This window comes from Podarcis filfolensis, assembly GCF_964270895.1.
Source record: "Podarcis filfolensis genome assembly, chromosome: 3".
Classification (NCBI taxonomy): domain Eukaryota; kingdom Metazoa; phylum Chordata; class Lepidosauria; order Squamata; family Lacertidae; genus Podarcis; species Podarcis filfolensis.
Genome location: NC_139606.1, coordinates 66,372,265 through 66,393,781, shown reverse-complemented (window position 1 = coordinate 66,393,781; position 21,517 = coordinate 66,372,265). Strand labels below are relative to the sequence as shown.

The following is a 21,517-nucleotide window of genomic DNA, read 5'->3' as shown; positions in this document are numbered from 1 at the left end:
AATCCAATAACTTGATCTATTATTCTTTTTAGGGCTGAGCAAAGTGTTTGGAAGTAAACACTCTGGGCTCTAAGACGGACCTTTGGGGAGCCCAAAATGTTTCACAGAAACAGACCTTTTGCACACTGGCTTAACTACCCTAATTGTGGGCAGCTCTCACTTTAGCACTTTTGTTTGTTTCTTTGGTGGCGAAGGAGTTAAAAATCAGTTTCCCTAGTAATTATGAGGTTGTCTTGTAGTCAAATCTAACACGTCAAATGACAACACTGTCACGGGCAATTTTTTAAACAAACAAAATCATGCTGAAGCAGCAGGTAATTGGGTTCAGGAAGGAACCAAAAGTGAAAAGGCTTATTTTACTGAACAAAAATATTTGTAAAATGTGTCCCCTATTTCATCTCAGCCTCTGTAATCCATATCTTTTAAGAAACTGCTCCTAATAATTAACCCTATGTCTGCCTGAAGATCTTAAGATATCTTATTGATAATAATCTTATTGCACTGCTTTTGGGTTGAAAATAAGCAATTGATGTCATTTTAAGTACTATCACCTGCATTTATAAATAGCTGGACACAAATATGGCTCATCAAAATCTAGTTCATGAGTTACCAATAAAGATCTTACTAGCATCCCCATATAAAAGCCTACATACGGTAATTGTTACCACTGTTGTAATAGAGTCAGAAGTGTTTTTGGGATCCCAGTAAGAGGACACATTACTTCTTACTAAACAACTATTCATATAGAGTTGAGGCCTAGAACCTCAAACTACAGCCAGACACCTTCACAGTACCTACAACAACCAGGGGGATCTTTTCCCCCATGCAGCCTCTGGGAGGCAGATGGGCCTTCCTACAAAGGTTAGCTCTTTACAGAGGCACCGCAAGGTGGGTGCCACCTCCGAGGGAGGCGACAAAATGCTGTGTGACAGTCAATGGCTTCCCGCTGCCGAAATGGCTTGCCCTCAGGCTCCTCGTCACAAGGCACACGATCTCCCCCCAAAAGCTCCACAACTTTGGCTCTGCAAAAAAACTTACTCCAGTTCTAGGCCATGTATTTTAGCACAGTCCCAGATGGGATAATTGTATTTCTTCCTACACCAGAAAAGTGCCCCTGCTTTCTTTTGATTTTACAGATATGTTGTTGCCACACCTCTCTCTTGAAAGACAATGGAGTGCACTTCCAGGGATGAAGTTAAACCACTGGAGAATCACAGCGCCTGCTGTGGCTGCAGAGACCAGTCACTTGTAACCGCTGCCTCCCGTGTTGTTTTTGCTGCATGAGCAGCACCGAAGTGCCCATGCCTGGGCAGTGTGTTTGGAGGTCCTGGACTGCCCTTACAAATCTAACTTGTAAATATAAAATCTGTCAGTGGAGACTACAACAAGCCATGAGTAGCACAAATAAAACCAGCTCAGGGAATAAACTAGAACTGGAATTTCTAAGCTTTGTTCTTTACATGGTAACTATAGGAAATGTGCTTAATGAAATCCATGCCTCAAGACATTTTTTGAATCACAAGTTACGTGCTTATTGTGGTTAAACTGGATAGGCTGGTGTCACATGCTGGATTTCAGGCGTTTTCAGGGATGCCATCAAGTACAGTACAATATAATGAATGTCTGAGATAATACCTCATGAATAGCTTGGATATAAATCCTGGCAACCTGGACCCAAGGAGAGTATTCCAGCTGGCAGAGTTTGCCATCGTAAAATTGTGACTCTTGTTACAATACCTCCATGTCAGCTGTCATTGTGAATGAAGGGGAAGAAATGCAAAACATCCTCATTAATGTAACTTTTGATTGCACTCTGGATACAGCCAAGAACGAAAAGTTGTAAGGAAAGAAAACATTCCACTGTCTTTTCTCAGAAAGCTCCTACTTGTAGTTCAGAGTTCCTTGCTGCTCTACTGTCTACTTTGCAAAACTTTTAAAATATATATATATATATGAGAAATTTGCTGAAATCTTCCTGATAAAAGTAGTCACATAAGGGTGATTAGGCTTAAATTATATTTGATTCCAATCTCTGCGATAAAGTATTTAGAGCAGAGCAAGTTAACAAATACTGTAAAAAAAATATCTAAATGGGTGATGGTCAACTCAACTCCGCTACAGGTCAGATACAGCTCCAAAATCACATTATATAGCCCTAATGGCCCTACCAGTTTTTAAACGATCTTTGGCAATAACTTTAATCAACTTTAGGATACTAAAATACATGTCAATGCAGAAAACAAACCTCCAACGGATTAAGGAATACTGCTTCTTCTGCTGTAAATAAAGCCTAGGGTCTGCCAGCTGGTAGAAATGGCAGTAGGATTGAAGGATCTCCACCCACAAATATAAAAGGCATTTGGGTCAAGGGATCACTAGCCACAGGCGGTACAGAATATGACCTTAAACCCCAGGGACTCATGGTGCCAGATTCACAACTGTCAGAAATAGGAGGAACTGAACTTAAGCAAGCTTATATACACTATGGATGAAGCCGGGATCTTCGGTCCCTTCTGTTGGGTATCAATGAAGATACATCTAAATTAGAAAAACATTAGGTCCAAACCCATGGTGATCAGTGACAACATTACAGACAAGTCCACATAACAGGGCTTGCTAAACCTCTGTAAGGAATATGAATCACAGAAAGGCAAACAACCCTCTGCTGCAGTTGGAGTTGCATGGACGACTGCAGCTATGTGGTTTCAAACAAACACCACTTTGAGAGAAGAACTTGCAAAATCTGAATCAGATAGGACTGAAGAAGTGCAAAACATATTAAATCTCAAGTCGCTGATGCTAGCATGCTTCAGGTATGCACTACAGTGGTACCTCAGGTTACAGACACTTCAGGTTACATATGCTTCAGGTTACAGACTCTGCTAACCCAGAAATAGTACCTCAGGTTAAGAGCTTTGCTTCAGGATGAGAACAGAAATCATGCTCCGGCAGCGCGGCGGCAGCAGCAGGCCCAGTTAGCTAAAGTGGTGCTTCAGGTTAAGTACAGTTTCAGGTTAAGAACGGACCTCCAGAATGAATTAAGTTCTCAGCCCGAGGTACCACTGTACTGAAAAATGGGCCAAATTATGCCACGTTTGCCAAGCTTATAAACAGTGAACGGTTATAAGCCTCAACTAAACAAGTGCCTGTCCAACAAGGATTAGTTAAAGAACTGACTCTTAAAAGTCAGCTCTGTGGCACCAGCTACTGACTGTAAACAGCATGAGCAACAAATTAAATAACGTGAACAGAACAGGCAGTCAGATCAGTACAAATTGCTAGCATCACTCAAGACCAATTCATTTAAAACAAAACAAAATGTTACTGAACATATGACCTAGTAATTGGAGTCAGACTGTGCTGATAAAAATTGGCCTTATATTTAATGTCCACATAAATACATTTTGCAGTTTGTTTTTAAAGAGATGGTGAGCACCACCAGTTTTAAAACAAAACTATAAACTATCAAGTCCCAACACAACAAAAACTTTTCACAATGCCCCTACCTCTATGCTGCTTGGAGACTATGATATTTTACAATCTTTGCCCATAAGAAAAAGTTTACATGCTCTTTGAGTTAAATTCAAATATTTAAGTATCCAAACATCTTGTTTGTTTCAATTAAACCTGCAGGACATTTCTGCATGGAATCATTGTTATTTATTATTATTTTATTAAATTTGTATACTGCCCTTCATTCAAAAATCTCAGGCAGCTCACAACATAAAAATACAAAATAAAAACACAAACTACATTTTTTAAAAACAAGATCAAGAACAAAACAAACCAATAACCCCCCCCCACACACAAACACATTTTAAACGACATAGAATATTAATCAACCAAAGGTCTGGTTGAAGATAAACATGCTACAAAACTGTTCTTCATTTGGCCTTGGCCTTAAGCCAAAGAATTTGGAAGTGAGGTTATGATGTGTACCTTCAGCAAATGTAACCAGTTGGGCACAATTTACAACTAAAAAATGTAAAACAAAACTTACCCTTTCTATTACAGTCTAACAGAATTCTCTGTCCATTGTGAATATGAACCTTTACAGTATTTACTCGTGTTACAATGTTTTATACTCAGCCTTTCCTCAGAAGCCCACCGCAGCTGTGGACCAGAAAAAGGCATTTTCTGTACAAAGCTGACCCAAAGGCAGCAGCAGCATGTGTGAATGTACCCAGTGACTGAAAACTGTGAGACGCTGTACAGCTACAACAGTTTATAAATTCTGGATTAAGGCTTTAGACTCTTCTGCAAGCGTAAAAGGAGTGTTTTAGTGAAACAGGACCAGGCTGGCAAGAGTGCTTTACAGCAGTGGCAGAGCTAACTGCTCCGGCACCTGGAGTGGCGAGCGGCGCCGGGGATGCGCATCCGGGGTGTGTGTGTGTGCGCTGCCCACGGTGAGCGTCCCGGGGCGGTGGCAATGTCAGCCCCCTCAGGATGACACCCGGGGCGGTCCACACCCACCTTGCTCCACCTCTGCTTTTTGGCTCCCCTTTTTATCACCCTGTGAGCTTTCAAGCCCACAACAGCCACAGAGATGAACACAAAGATATAGCAGCCATATTTCATAACTGGAATAAGCATTGACTTCATGTTGGGTGGACCTGGTCTAAGTCACTTGCAAGACTTCCATGACTAGACAAATCCACTGTCTACTTTGCTATAGTAAATGTGTGTTTTAAAACCAAACATTTATTATGATTCAGTACATTGTATCCTGAAATCAATTGGGGTAACTAAAAAAAACAAACCAAAAAATGTTATGCAAAACTGTCAGTCTTTCACATGACACTTCTTGAAAGATCCTGCAGCGTTCAGTTCAGTTGGACCTAATTTGAACCTGGGTATAGTGGTGCTTAGGGACGCGGGTGGCGCTGTGGGTTAAACCACAGAGCCTAGGACTTGCCGATCAGAAGGTTGGCAGTTCGAATCCCCATGACGGAGTGAGCTCCCATTGCTCAGTCCCTGCTCCTGCCAACCTAGCAGTTTGAAAGCACCTCAAAGTGCAAGTAGATAAATAGGTACCACTCCGGCGGGAAGGTAAACGGCGTTTCCGTGCGCTGCTCTGGTTCGCCAGAAGTGGCTTAGTCATGCTGGCCACGTGACCCGGAAGATAGTTGCCAGTATATGTCCAGTATATGAGGAGTGCTATGTATACATTCAAAGGATATATTTTAATACACTAGGGCTGCCTAAAGAGTCCTGGAAAAGTATATCTCAATGTGGTTTGATGCAAGTTTTGTTTTGTTGGAAACATGACAGAAGAATAACAGACTTCTTCATTATTAATTCCTTAATTTCGGAAACTGTGCTGTGGTTTTTAAGTGTTGTATAAATTTATTTGTAGCAAAATACCAGGGCCTTTCTTCCAGTGGAAGTGTTTTGTGAAATCTATACTACGAAACTGTCAATGTAAGCTTATATTGAACATGACACAAGGTACCATGAGGGTCAAATTACAAGCATATTTGCCTATGCCCCAGTAGCTCTGGTGCTGCTTTGAGGAACAACAGATCCCTTCCAGTTTTGCTATGAAGCACGTAGCCTGACTGAGACTAATACTTTAAGAACAGTATAACTCATGTGTTTCTTCCTATGTGTATGCAGAGTGCTGAAATATGCTCATTTAAAACTGCCAGCTGTTGGATCAATGTACAGAATTTATCCCTTGATTACATCCTAAGCAACAACTTAGGATGCAAAAAGTGACAGTAAATCACTTTCATCAGTGAAGTAACAATGAAAATCGTGTTGAAAAATATCAGCTGCAATTTTGTTATTTTGGGGGAAATTCACTCTGGGAGAGGTGCCTATGAAGACACGTTTACCCTTAATAATTCACCTTTAGCTAAAACCAGGGAAAGTTGGCGATCAGCTCATCCTTGGCTATGGGGCAATTTTATCTGATCTCACATTCAGCTAAAGTCTCACATGAAGCTAAAGTTAAAGCGTGGCTCACAGTTTCACTCACAAAAAAAGAGAGGAAAGATTTTTTTATTCCCAATATGTACTAAAGAGAAACCTCGCACTTTCAAATGTTACAACACTCTGTCAGAGTGGCTGCTTGAATGTTGTCCCCCCCCCCCATACATTCCTTTACATACTCATGCTTTCCCACTCCTCTTCTCATGGGTGGTGTTTGATTTTTACTCAAAGTAGACCCACTGAAATTGATGACTAAGATGACTAAGTTAGGTCCATTAATATCAGTGGATCTACCCTGAGTACCTAACTGAATACCATTCCATGTGTACAAAGTGAATAGACATTTGTTTTCAGCTACAGAAATATCTTCTGTCTCAGCTTTTATACACCATGGAGCAAGACAGAAACAAGGAACCATGGGCAGAAGCATGTGTGGGGAGCAATGTCTGCATAACCTCATAATGCGACCTGTGTTCAGTGTCATGTGATTAAAAAGATTTAAAATAAGCCTTCTGTTTTGTTTTTAATCTTTTAACATCATGAGAATAAATCTTTGGATTTGTTATTAGTAATATTTTCATATTCAATATATATATATATACATATATATATATATAATAGCCTTGAGCTTAGGGATCAGTACTTCTTCATTTCTACACAGACTGGGAGAAATAATAAATAACCAAGCCCCAGCTAAATGAAGCCATCTATATCTTCCTCAAATCTATTGTGAGGAACACAGCCAAGACAAAATGCATAGTTCAAGGTGCTTTGGATTAATATGGCTTGGTGCTAAAATAGCAGCTGACTCTGCACATTTCATCTTTCATTACTTTTTCTTGTTCCGTTCCCATTACCCTTTCCTAAATCTGTTTGTAATTTCAGCCTTCTCTTTTGATTCCACAAGTTCAGTGGATGACAGAGGGCAATTCCTAAACTCAAAGCACCCTCCTTAGCTAGATTGCTGTAGGACAGAATTGGCGGCCTAATGTATGGAAGAAAATGTTCACTTAAAAGTTTAAACTGTTATGCGAATCTACACCTCCATCTGTGGCCATATGAGATTTGTTTTCATCTTCCCAACATGGAGCCACTTCCCACCCCATGTTTGAGAACATGAAAGGAACGGAAAATATTTAATAAAAACAAATATTAAAAGTGCCATGCTGTCACGTGGGATGGGCGGAGTGTGTGAATAAGAAAGGGACAAAGCTAGCTTTCAAACTCATCACTTTAAAAAAAAAAGATCAGGCAAAAAGCACATCCAGATTTTGTTTGAAAGAAACACACATTAGGGGGCATTGTACACTTCACTGTATTTATGAATGCTTTCAAGTGCCATGCTGACAGATGTGATTCCTTGGAGGGGGTGGGGAAAGAAGCAGGGTGGCCTACACTTCAAATTAATATGATTTGAAGGAGCAAAGAAGCTTTATTTGTCTCCCCACTGTGACTATCCATGAGCAACATCTGTAATAGGGGTAGCCAATGTTGTGCCCAATGTTGTGTTGGATTACAACTCCCATCAGCCTCCACCAGCAAGGCCAATAGCAAGGAGTGATAGGTGTTGTAGTCCAATAACATTTGGAAGCACCGTGTTGGCTACCCCTGCTCTATAAGGACCAAAACCTCAGTGCACAAGCATAAAATAACATCCTTGGGTCACAGCCAAACACGTATCTATAATTCCAGCAATGTCAGATGCTGACTTAATATCCTGATTAGTTAACTGAGATCAAGCCAGAATTCCCTGGTATGGATGTCACAGGGGACTATGGCTTAATACAACTACCAAAGCCAATGCAAGAGGAAGGAGAATTCAGTCCTCGGACCACGTGGTGAAGGATGGGCTATAAATGTCTATAAATAAATAAAACAGATAGTTGTTTCATAAAGACCCTAGCTTGGTCACTTTGTTTTGCATAGGCTAGCCCAGGAATTCCTCTGCAGTTTGTATTCTCCCTTCATATCCCTTATAATAATAATAATAACAACAATAATAATAATTTATACCCCACCCTCCCCAGCCAGAGCCGGGGAGAATCACAGTAAAAACATAATAGGGAAAAAGAGGGGGGGTGGAAATCCCATTTAAAATACAGGTTAAAATGCAATCTAAAATGCAGCCTCATTTTAAAGTAGCCGATAAATCAAGACCATAAGGGGAGGGAAACATAAGGGTCAGACCAAATCCAAACCAAAGGCCAGGCGGAACAGCTCTGTCTTGTGGACCCTGTGGAAAGATGTTAAGTCCCGCAGGGCCCTAGTCTCTTGTGACAGAGCGTTCCACCACGTCGGGGCCAGTGCTGAAAAGGCCTTGGCCCTAGTTGAAACCAATCTAACCTCCTTGAGGCTCAGGACCTCCAAAGTATTGCTATTTGTGGACCTTAAGGTCCTCCGTGGGGCATACCAAGAGAGGCAGTCCTGTAGGTACATGGGTCCTAGGCCGCATAGGGCTTTAAAGGTCAAAACCAGCACCTTAAACCTGATCAAAATCCTAGCATTTATTAATTTCTAGGGTTTAAGGGGGTCCTCCTCCCAAATCTACAACACCATTATTGATTATTGATGAAATTTATATCTTACCCTTTCTCTTGGATGAGCCCATATCACTAATATGGCCAGGCAAAAACTTTCCTGTTTCCCACAGGCTTTTGGCCCTCAGTTTAAAGGGTTTTAAGTATTTGTGGCCACATTTAGTGGGGCAGCATCTACAAAACCACTCTTTTTTATTTGTATAGATGTTTTTTGTTTTTTATTGATTGTTCTTAATTTAAATGGTTTTAGTATTTCCAGTGTGTCTGGAAAGCTGCTTGAATCGTTCCCATTAGCAAAGTGGCTCATGAATAATAATAACAAACATTTAAAAAAGCATTCTAAAAGCAGTTTAAATCATTCAACCCAGTGATTTCAGGGTTGTCAAAAATCCTTATGTCCATCAGGGTTTGGCTCCTGATCTACAAACCCTGTATCTGAACCGTATTTGAAACTGCTTCAGTGTTGTTACTAGAGTTGTACCTTGGTTCTCGAACAGAATGTGTTCTGGGAGTCCATTCAACTCCCGGAACCATTCGAAAACCAAGGCACAGCTTCCGATTGGCTGCAGGAGCATCCTGCAGCCAATCAGAAGCTGAGGAAGCCATGCCAGATGTTTGGCTACTGAAAATCGTTCAAAAACTGGAACACTCACTTCCAGGTTTTGATTGTTCGAGAGCTGATTTGTTCGGGATCCAAGGCGTTTGTGATCCAAGGTACGATTGTATTAGATTATTATTATTTTCGTCCACCTTTCATCCTAAAGTCCTAGGGAAGGTTCCAGCAACTCAAATAATATAAATTTAAATCAACTGAAATAAATAAAACAGATGAAATATTTTTGAAGCAGAGACCCATGTTTAGAAGCAGCCTCCCTGTGTTCAGTATAAACATTCTCAAGGATTGAATGGGGGGAGATAATTATGCAACTTTGTAGAACTCGGTTGTGCACAACTCTTATTGGCAGGTGTCCAAGTAGTTCTACACTTTTTTCTATCAAATTAATAAAGCAAAAAACAGGCTGTCTCATTTGGGGAAGGGCCATTGTTCAATGGTAGAGCATCTGCTTTGCATGCAGAAGGTCCCAGGCTCAATGTCTGGCACCGTCAACAGGACTGGGAAAGGCTCCCTGTCTAAAATTTTGGAGAGCCACAGCCTGTCAATGAGGACAATACTGAGCTAGACAGACCAATGGTCTGACTTCATATAAGGCAACTATGTTCCTATACACATGTACATGCAGCCTTTAAAAAACAAAGTGCCTGCCTGAAGCGTGAAGGCAGAGCGAGACTCACAGAGGAACCAGCATTTGATTTACTGGTATGCGTTATCTGTCAATCAAATTGTGAAGTGAGGAAAAAGCTAGGCTCATTCCATTGCTGAGGGACATGCTGCAGGCTCTCTTTTTAATTATGTCTGTCTTCACCCAAGTTGATGTGGTGAGAGACGGCTTGTGTCATGTTTTCTGTACTTTGATTTCTTAAGAGGAGAAATATGTAGTTCTGACAAAAAATCTCTAGTCAGCAGAAATCTCTGAGAGCCAAATGGGATTTCGGCTGGCCGCAAGTTGTGAGCAATAGGAACCTTACGCTACAATCTTGTAGCACAAAGGTAGGGGAACCTTTTCAGCGTTCCCTTCTGGGCAACCATGTGGCGGTAGTGGGCAAGACCATGGGCAAAAGTAGGTGGAACAAGGAGTGGAAACTTCCCCTTTCTACTGCTGACTGGGTGCTACACACACCTTCTCCATCCAGACAAATAAGGGGCATTGTCTGAGTTCAAGGGCCCATTTGCATTTAAGCAAAAATACTCTAGAAGGGTGTGAGGCAGGGCCAGTGAGGAGTGTTCAAGGACACATTCCAGCCATGAACAACACTCAAGGAAGGTGGCAAGAAGGACCAATGAAGGGGTGTCAGAGGGGAGAAAGTGTGGTGTGGAGAACAGACCCAAGGGCCAGAGCTTAGAGCAGGCTTCCTCAACCTCAGCCCTCCAGATGTTTTTGGCCTACAACTCCCACGATCCCTAGCTAGCAGGACCAGTGGTCAGGGATGATGGGAATTGTAGTCTCAAAACATCTGGAGGGCTGAGGTTGAGGAAGCTTGGCTTAGAGGGCCACATTTGGCCCCTGAGTCTGAAGTTCGCCACCCCTGTACTTAATTACTGAAGCCTGGAAGGTTTGGGAAAGGGATGTATAGGATTCAACATCTACTTGTGCCGCCACCCTACCCTCATTATCTAGGCTTATTGCCAATGGATGCACTTATGCTGAGTAATAGCTTTCTGCTTCAACTTAAAACCTTGTTCGAAACACTGGAAGGAAGTCTTCTTAGATGGGAGAACTGATAAGTTGATGATCACTATTTGTATTCTAGCTGATACTAAAAAACAACAACCCCAAATCCTGTGAAATACAGATTGCTTCATACAGAATTCAGATGGCTTTCGTGGGCAATTCTCTTTAACAATGGGAAAGAAATAATAAACAACACAGAGTCAAACCATTTAGATGGGTTCTTGTGTGAAGATAAACATTGTTAATATTGTAAACTTCTCTGTGGTCTTCTCAAAGCTGCTTGCCGCCTGTCTGCATTTTTGCAAAAATCCCTTGTGTAATTCCCAATCCCACAATTTATTTGGATATCTTTAGCTTCACCTTATTTCTTAGTATTTCAGCCTCTTGACAAACGATGTAAGGCTTTTCACATCTCACTCACGCTCTCAAATCAGGGCACTGTTGTTTCTTCACACCACATTCCAACTATGCCAGAAATTTAATTACTAATCTTGATGCTAATTAACTTGCTTACATCAGCTGACAACGCACTGGTTAATCTAGTGCTATATGCTCACTAGTATAAAATGGTAGGATTTAGAAGAAGAAGAAACAGAGAGCAACTGCATAAAATGGAATTAAATTTAAGACTGACTGTTTTAAAGGGCAATAATCTGGAGAAATCCAACAATAAACAAATGTTCAACATGTACTTACTTCTTAATTATTATTTTAAGTATCCACTCCTCCTTAAAAAGCAAAGATTGGCTCCCAGTAGTCTCCTATCTAGGCAATCATCAGCTCTCCTTCTCTCCACCCCCGACAGCTTACTTTGACAAATACTGCAACATCAGATGCTCCCAGACAGATTAAAGATTTGAGCTAAGGAATATCCTATTAGGCAGGGGCATATGAATTAAAATGGGACCCGGGTGGCACTGTGGTCTAAACCACTGAGCCTCTTGGTTGTGCCAATCAGAAGGTCGGCGGTTCAAATCTGCATGATGGGGTGAGCTCCCATTGCTCTGCTCCAGCTTCTGCCAACCTAACAGTTCGAAAGCATACCAGTGCAAGTAGATAAGTAGGTACTGCTGTAGCAGGAAGGTATATGGCATTTCCGTGTGCTCTGGCTTCTGTCACGGTGTTCTGTTGCACCAGAAGTGGTTTAGTTATGTTGGTCACATGACCTAGAAAGCTGTCTGTGGACAAACGCCGGCTCCCTCAGCCTGAAGCGATTTGCCTTTGACCGGACTTAACTGTCCAGGGGTCCTTTACCTTACCTTTTTACCTTATGAATTAAAAGGGTTGCATGTGTGCCAGATCCTGAGTTAGACATTAAAACAGAGCACAATTCAAAACAATGCATACAGAATTTGGATTCCATCATATATATTGGAACCTAATAGTTTTCAAAGTGTGCAGAGTAAGAACGCTTGTAACAGGACATGTTTGAATTAGAATTTTGACAAAAACCACCAACATAGATATGATCCCAACAGGAGTAATGTGTACACCTAAAGATTGATACTGAACAGCTACAACTTCCACTATGTGGAAATAAATGCACATACCACAAAGAAATTGGTTGGATCTTTTGCTTACCTCCAGGTCATAGAGATATCTGAAGCTATTCTGCTGATTGGCAGCTCTTCTTACAGCCTGAGCCAATTCCACAGCTCCTCTGCCCCCATATGACCAGTGACTGCATGGCACTGCATCAGAAGCTCCAGACTGCTTGGCAATCTCACAGACTAAATCAATCTCAGCAGGAGAGTCCGTACTGCCAACAAAACAATCATTTCATTTGCAACTTTTTTAGCAGTCAAATTTGCTAAGTGGCTCTCCATACTAATGTACTTAGGGACAACAGCAGTTCATTAGATAAGAGTTGGGATGGAGAGCCTGTAGCCCTATAGATATTTTTGGTAGACTCCAAGTCCCATCAGCCACAGGCAGCATGGCCAATGGTTAGGGATGATGGGAGTTGCAGTACACCAATATTCGTAGGGCCACAGGTTCCCCTTTGCCTGGGTAAGAGAATTATACAAAATATCTAAGCAAAATGTCTATACAAACTTAGCACTATTCACAGTTTTAACTTAGGCAAGACTAAAAACAATATAGCTTTATACACCATGGGTGCAAGGTCCAAGGTCCATTCACCACTGACTCCTACAAAATTGAACGTGGTAACTGGCACTGGGTTACTGAAGAGATGAGAAAACTGGTTTCTCCTCCTTCCATGTGTGCTGCTATATATCAGATTGGCTACCTCCATTACTTTTTTAGTCTCTAGTTGCAATCAGCAGCCACTCTCTGGAAGAAGGGCTCACGAGTCAGAGGCGTAAGGATAGCTGCAGACCTCAGAAAGTACTGAGGTGGCTGTGGAAGGTACACATTGAAACACCTAGCTAACTTAAAATGAATTCAAATATCCAGGGCCTGGTTTGCTGCACCCAAGGGTACTAAAGGAGCTTGTGGATATAATTTTAGAACCTCTGTCTATAATCTTTGAGAATTCTTGGAGAACAAGTGAGGTCCCTACAGTTTGGAGGTGGGCAAATGTTATCCCCATTTTTAAAAAGGGTAAAGAAAGAAGACCCAGGTAATGGATTTCTAAAGACCCATAAGACCCAGCATGGATTTCTAAAAAACAAATCTTACCTGAAAACATTGAGAGCCACTACAACTGGAACACCAAACTGCTGGGCAATTTCAATTTGTTTCCGTAAGTTGCTGCAGCCATCAGATACCAGCTTGAGATTCTGGTGGACAGAGAACAAAAAGTCAATATAAATTTAACTGCAATAAAAATACTTTTCACTTATCATTCAATGCTTCTTCTTTTTTTACTAAAGCCAGATGGTACAGTGAATTTCTCAAGATCATCATATTAAGAGTTCTTAACCGTCCTTCATTCTAAGCCCCCAGGGTGGGTTGCAACAATGTAAGAATGCAGTATTAAAATCAGTTAAAACAACTTACATTCAGACGAATTGGCAGCAGCATGGCAAAAAAATAGACACTCAGTCCTACTAGCCATGAAAATGATGCCTATCATGCACTATGTCTGTGGATTAATAAAAACAAGCTCCTGGAAGTTGTATAGGCCACAGCCAAGTTTCCCCAGGTCTAACCCACAGCTCCACCTAAAGGGTTTATATGGTAAGCAGGATTAAATAAAGAGATTTCTGCTTATCTCCCACAGGTTGCAATCCTATGCAGTAAGCCTACTTCTGAACAGAAATACATAGCATTGTGGTTCTTATTAACTGTATTCCATACTGCTTAGAAAACTCTGTTCAACATGTGACTAGTTCAAGGAAGCTCAAATCTGGACAGAATCATGAAATCCAGTATGCCAAAAAAATCTTTCAAGCCTATTATGTCTGAGATTCAAAACTAATTTTGGACACTGCTAATCTATAGATCTCAAGATCTTTACTTGCAGAACTGGTATGGCTGCTGAGTGAATCCACATCTGCAGTTCACATGGGGCTGTTGGTGGTGCACGATGTTACCAGAACAATGAGATTCTTGCTGCTTCTAACTTTTCCGGAAGCACCACTCAAAAAAGGTTCTACATACACATCCCCTCCAGTCTTGAGATGCACATAGGATTTGAGGACAAAGACTAGGTGATTACCAAGAGATATATTTTTAAGGATGTGTTGAGAAAGGGAAGCCAAAGAGGATATTGAAATGTGGATGTGGGAAACCATTAGCACTTTATGCGTGTGCATATGCAAGAGAGACAGCAATGGCCGGGAACACTCCTTCCAGCACTGCTGTTTAAGGTAACCCTGATGGATCTTGGGGCTACCAGAATTCTAGATCCTGCTGTTAGTGTGGGATTATCACATTGGTCACAGAGTCACTCACTGTAAAACTATATGCATAACCTATGGTCAGAATATTTGTTGCATGAGCTTTGAGCTTTGTGGCCGGACGCCTACTTCCATCAAAACCATGAAGCAATAAAAAAGTGTTTTGGGGGGGAGAAACTAACCAAATAGACAACAAAAGAGCTGCAGATTGTAGCATTCTTAAGCAAGAGTTATAGAAACAACGTGCATTTCTTAGCTCATCAAAACAGGAACACACAAACACTGTTGCACAATTTGTTAATGCTATAGAAAGGTCTGGACAATTGCTTTGCTTTTTCTTATGGAGAATCTATGAAGTCCTGTGCATTCAGTTATCATAATGAAGGAAAATGAATTTTTGTTGCAAAGCATTTGGTTACATCTATTTTTATAATCATTTATATCCCGCTTCCGTAGCCCAGCAAGAGTGTTCAGACACAACTAGGTGACTAACAAATACAACAGAAATGCCAAAAGCATATAAAAACTTGGGGATTTTCTAAATTAAGAGTGGTAAACAAACAAACAAACAACAGAAATAGGAATATATTGGCAGCAACTCTATGGGATTTCAGGAAGGGAGTCTTCCCCAGTTCTGCCTGGAGATGCTGGGGATTGATCCTGGGACCTTCTGCTTGCAAGGCCGATGCTCTACCACTGAGCTACGACCCTTCCCCTCCGTCCAGGAGTCTAGTCTTTGTAAATGTCAAATTTAATTCCTCTGTTACCTTGACTGCCTACAAAGTGACAATGAAAGATTTAAATCTTACCTCCTCTGTATATTCTTTCTTAAGAGGGGCACCAGCTGTCACCTAAGATAACAAACAAGTAGTTAAACAATGGTCATAGAACAGACCTGTCCAAAGAGGTTGCTTCATGTAATCTTATTTTGATACCTTTCTAAAAAGCAGCGAGGGTCAGCATTTAACAGTATCAACAATGGGAATATTAGAATTTCACATTGCTTCTTTCATTAATTATTGTATCTACACAAGCAGATTATTGATGTTGTAGTGTGATTTGGCAACATCTAGTATTCTTCAAGCCAGCACTAGCTAAACAATGTCAGATTCGAGCCCGGAGTTCATTTTTAGCAGACCTCAAAATAAAACCATTAAGTTTTACTAAAATGTTCATGCTTCCATTTTGAAACTGAAGTTACATTGCATCAGCCACTGCTGGAGGAAAATGTGGCCTGTGAGGAGAGGTTGTAGGGAAAACTCTGCAAGTAGGGGGAAGGGTTAAGCACCCCTGCTTTTCCCCTGCAAAAGCCTCCATTCCCTGTGTTCACACCATTCATCTCAGTTGGAAACTCCCATAACATGTTCAAATAACATGTTGTTTCAGGCACATTTTAAGACACTTAAGGTGACTGTGAACCTTTTTTAAAAAAATGATGAGACAAATATGGACCACCTATTGCTTGTCATTTTTACCATGCTATATAAGAAATTGTTCCCCGCTAATGCCCCAATGCCAGATGAAGGCTGCAGAGAGCTGCAGCCTATCCAACAACCACAACCATTGTTACACACTCCTCTTTAGCACATGACTTAGGCAATGCTCAGCATCCTATCCCATTAATTTGCCAAGACTACCACCTGAATGCTAGCTGGTGTTGGCTTCTAGTAGGGGGGTGGATGAAGCAATAACCAGGGAGAAAAGGTGGAGGAGTTGGATGTTGCTGGCAACATGATAAGGAGAGGGTGAGAAAGTGGAGAATCAGAGGAGGAGCTTATGGAGGGGAGGGGTTTGCTAGAAAACCTCACTGAAAGGTACAATTGGGGGCAGGGTTTATTGGGTTTGCCTCTTGAATAGGAGTTGTCAGGAAATGTAACCACTGTCCCACTTCCCACTTTGAAATCTTATTCCTTGACAAATCTCGAACAACCCTGTTGCTTGAAAATAATTATTTTAAAAGTTTAAGTCTGCAAAGCTACATTTGGCAGTTCTTCAGAGTGGAAACCCAAAAGCACAACACTAACAAAGTAAATTGATTCCAGTTCCTGAAAACCAGCAGCCCAGCATAAATATGAAGAACACCTCAACTGGAAAAGTTAAGGAAGGGAAGTGAGCTAGAAATATTCAAGGGGGCGAAAATCTATTTACATTCTAATTTGTGAGTTATATGGCTTGGTGCTTTCCTTGCTTACAGTGAATGCTTCATTTGGCTAAGCGAAGAAGGTGAAACAAGTGTTAGAGATTTCAGTGGCCGTGCTCAGCCTGCACGCAGCTATTCCAAAGCAGCAGTCTTATTTCAACCCAAGTTCTCAGACAAGTAAATACATCCCCTTCAATTGGGGGTTGGGGATGGTTGGGTGCAAAAGGACTGGTCATTGTTACCCAGTTGACAGGTATCTGCAGCTGGATGATGAGAAGAGTTTAATAAATAATATTATGACTGTATTCCAAAACATACTCACATAGCAATAGGTGTCATTGAGATCAATGGGGCTTTACTTCTGAGTAAACATGGTTAGGCTCATGCTGTAGGTAAGAGAGCGAGTTTGCAAAGTATTAAGCAGAAAAAGTAGTTTGCAGAAGAATCTGAAAGGTGGAATCAGGACATGCATTCTGTGAGAGAGTTTCAGTGTAACATGAAATGGTGCATCTGCTACTTTAGGAACAAAGGCTGCCAGAGTGAGCATGGAAGATGAAGAGCCAGGAAAGGCAAAGGCAAGAATCTGGTGAATGTGAAGGCAAACTGCAGACAGGCTGAATGTGGGCCATTGCTCACAATGTGATCATAGCAGCTACCACACAATCTTGGAAGCAAAAATTCTGCACAGAGGTTAAGATAGTTGAAGTGGGACCAGTAAATGTTTACAAACAAATAGCAATGGCCCGCAGGGAAGTGGTTGCAAAAGCCCAGGAAAAAGATAGGAAGTCCAGCTCTAGCGAGAAATTAAAGTTAAGAAAAAGAGGGCGGAAAGTGACGAAGTAGATGAAAGCCAGACTGCATGCTTGGGTGACAGGATAAGGGAAGGGAAAGTACTCCAAGAACTCGAGAGGCAGGAGAGGGAGATTTGGTTGTAATACATCTGCCTTGAGTACTGCTATGATCAGGATCAAAAGACGACAAAGAAATGGGGGCAACCTCAGCACTTTCATTTCCAGGGATTTTTAATAACCCCATTCCATTATATTCAGCTGGCCTTAAATGTACTTAACAGTGACTAGAGGATATCCCTAGTTAGTAGTTCCAGACTGAGGAAATGGCAGAAACAGAGCAGAGTGGGTAGCAGTTCAGACTAGAGGACACAATGGGTTGGTCATGCTTAGAGAAGCCTTAGTGAAATCAGTGGAATGCCCATTGATTTAATTGGGTCTGCTTCTAAGCACAGCAATACTCAGTTGTAACCCCACTTACCTGGGAGTAAGCCCCACTGAATTTGATAGGACCTATTTCTTAGTAGGCATGGTTAGGATTGTGCTGTAAATCTGGATGTAACCCTGTGAGTTTAGCCATGGCATTTCAAAGGCCAGTACTTGCGTGTAAAAAAGAGAGAGAGAGAGAAAGAGTGGGGGAGAAGAAAAATTCCAAACAGACCTAATTCTCCTTGCTAAATTTTTAGTCCTTTTTAGAGCTATCCTCTTTAATACATCTTAATCCAACAAGCAACACAGATAATGCCACATCTACATGATGAAAGACAGTGAAATCAGAGTCTTTGTTAAATTAGCTTACATTGCGAACTATTCCAGCAATTCTGAAATTAAAGCGTTTATACATATTTCAAATGATAAGGGGCTTTCTCAGGCTTAGGGAGTTCTAAAGATTTATCATTTGTTTTATGAGATAGGTACAGAAACTTACATTTGGCCCACCTCCATGCATCTTCAAAGCCCGCACTGTAGCAACAAGCACAACCACACTGGGAACCAGGCCAGAAGCTCTGCATTTGATGTTGAAGAATTTCTCCATCCCAATATCAGCACCAAAACCAGCTTCAGTTGCTGTTAGGAACAAGGGGTTAGTTAAGAGGGATCAGAGAGTCAATTTGGCAGTCACTAAACACCTAGTGTACACAAACAGAGCTCCATATGTGCAGGGGCTTCTTCCTTCTCTTTTAGGAGTGGTGAGATGCTTTACATATATGTGGGGCTGCTATTGGTCCAGAGTTTTCAGCTGGTTCAAAACACTGAGGCTAGACTGTTGGTGGGGACAGGCTATTGCCAGCACATAACTCTGGTGATCAAAAGCTTGCACTACCCTGCCCACACATTTCTGGGTGAAGTTAAATGTTCTTCTATTAATTTGCAATGCCCTTTTATAATTTGGGTCTAGGAGACCTCAGGACCTCCTAATCCCTTAGATCTCTACTTGATCACTGAGGTCTTCAGCTGAGCCACTGTTTGTGGCCTACCATGGCTCGGATGCTCAGCTCATATCCACCAGGAGTTATATGTTCAGTATTGCAGTATTTTGTGGAACTCTCTCCTGTTGACCTTCCAGTGCTTACTGAAGACTTTTATTTCAGCAGGCTTTTAAAGTGAATTCTGATTTTTAGTTTTACTTCATTTTTAGCTTCATTGTATTAGGTCTCCTGTACACTGTTTAGAGATTACTGTAATTAAATGATAGACAAATAGTTAAAATAAATGTATAGTCATGCAATCTGTTGCAACAAATTTATAATAAATGGAAATTCTATAATTATATGTTATTAAGGGCAGGATTCACCTAACTAGCCCCATCAGCAGAATATCTGTGAACGGACTTCTGTTTGCACAATGGGGCTTCACCACTCTCTTCCCCCATGCCCCCCCATTGGTTCGGGGTGTGTGTGACAATCCCCAGTTGAGCACGTGGAAGAGGAGAGGCAACTCCCCTTGCAACCAAGAAATCAAAACAAGTAACAACCCCCAAACCTCATTTTTAAACAATACATTTAAAAAGTGGGGACAAGATACTCTAGCGGATGTGAAGTGGGTATCTGGGGACATGGCCACCATACTGTGGACCCCATCTGGCTTGGGGAGGAGAGGAGGAAGAGGAGGAGAGGTGGTGGCGATGTAGGGCTTATCTCAAAAGTGAATAGAATTTCTTATTTAAAAGACTCAAGTGTGACAAACACAAAGCCAGGAGTGCCAGCACTCCAACTTTCAAGAGAGGAAGGAAGCAGGATGCTGTACAAAAGCTGCTAGGATGAAGGCTACCAACTGCAAAGGAAAGAAAACAGAGAGTAATTCTGAAGATAAAGCCATGTGCCAAAACCATGTGCTTTGAAACCTGTTTGTGCTCAAATATTCAGCACAATCACTTTTGTATTATTTCCTGCCTGTAAATCAGAGTGCCAATGAAAACATGAGCAACTGGAGGCCAAAGAGCAAGAAAGAGTCATGATAATCCCTAGTTCAACAGTGACATGAGTATGAATAAGTCTTCTATTAAACCAATGGGAATCAAACAACAACTTGCAATACATTTTGTTGGAAACCCACAATTAGCCACTGGGACAAGCTAGGCCAAGAGAACCTGCATGGTGTGCAAAGATCCACTGGAGGTTATCAGATTTACTTTCTCCTGATAGGCAGCATGGGAATTCATCACTAGATTTTTCTCTTTGCAGTCTACAGGACTATCTGGGCTGCTTTCTCTCAGGAGTTAGAACAGGTGGCAGCAGTAGCAGCACAGGCAATTGAGGAGGGGTTAGATCTCCAGTTGCTAGAGCTTCTTTCACAGAACAGTTTAATGCAATTCAGCCAGTAGTTCAAAAGACTCCAGGAAGTACCGTATTTTTCGCTCTATAACACGCACCTGACCATAACACGCACGTAGTTTTTAGAGGAGGAAAACAAGGAAAAAATATTCTAAACGAAACAGTGGATGTATGATTTTTGTGGTTCATGCTGTGGCCAGACATGTGATCTGACGGTGAGTTTGGGGTAGCCCAATGCAAAAATCCTGAGGATCCATGTGGATCCATGCTTTGTAACCACGTTTTTGCGCCATTGCAGCCCCATGAAACAGTGGGTGCGTGTGTTTTTTGGTGCAGGCTGTAGCCATGGATATGCTATGTGATCTGATGGTGAATTTGGGGTGACCTAGTGCAAAAATCCTGAGGATCCATGTGGATCCGTGCTTTGTAACCACGTTTTAAGTGGGGAGGGAAGGAAAAGAACTCAAGGGACAAGGAGCACGCGTGGGGTGTGTGGAGAAGGATGCTGCTAATAATGCAGGAGAGGCTCCTCTCTGGCTTTGCTCCTTTAGAACAAGCAGGCTCTGCGTCTCTCCCTCCTCCCCGGCAAGGAAACCATGATAGTAACCACTCTGAGACAAATCAAGAAAAATTGCAACCAACACTCTCCCCCAACAAGCGCAGTGAGGTCAAAACACACACACACGCAGAGAGAGAACTGGCCCTAAAGTCACAGGGGTGCTGGGGGAGTGAACGGGAAGCAAGAAAAGGAGAAGGAGCCCTCACACACACAGAGACACACAGAGTGTCGATTCTAAAGTCGCAGGGGCGCAGGGAGAGTGAACGGAAGCAAGAGAAGGAGAAGGAGCCCTCACACAGACACAGACACACAGAGTGTCAATTCTAAAGTCGCAGGGGCGCAGGGAGAGCGCAGGGGCGCAGGGAGAGTGAACGGGAAGCAAGAGAAGGAGAAGGAGCCCTCTCTCACACACACAGAGTGTCAATTCTAAAGACGGAGGGAGAGCGCAGGGGCGCAGGGAGAGTGAACGGGAAGCAAGAGAAGGAGAAGGAGCCCTCTCTCACACACAGACACACACAGTGTCAATTCTAAAGTCGCAGGGGCGCAGGGAGAGTGAACGGAAGCAAGAGAAGGAGAAGGAGCCCTCACACAGACACAGACACACAGAGTGTCAATTCTAAAGTCGCAGGGGCGCAGGGAGAGCGCAGGGGCGCAGGGAGAGTGAACGGGAAGCAAGAGAAGGAGAAGG

The 21,517-nt window shown here is 42.0% G+C and overlaps 1 protein-coding gene across 1 annotated transcript in view; it reads right to left on the bottom strand.

Moving 5' to 3' along the window:
- Positions 1-21,517, bottom strand: part of MTHFD1L (methylenetetrahydrofolate dehydrogenase (NADP+ dependent) 1 like) — a 115,684-nt gene that overhangs the window by 34,726 nt on the left and 59,441 nt on the right. Inside the window, exons 21-24 of the mRNA XM_083607957.1 lie at positions 18,425-18,564; positions 15,378-15,419; positions 13,406-13,506; positions 12,344-12,521 (exon numbers count right to left, since the gene is read on the bottom strand). Of these exons, the coding sequence (XP_083464083.1) occupies positions 12,344-12,521; positions 13,406-13,506; positions 15,378-15,419; positions 18,425-18,564 (461 nt within the window). The remainder of the gene's footprint in view (positions 1-12,343; positions 12,522-13,405; positions 13,507-15,377; positions 15,420-18,424; positions 18,565-21,517) is intronic.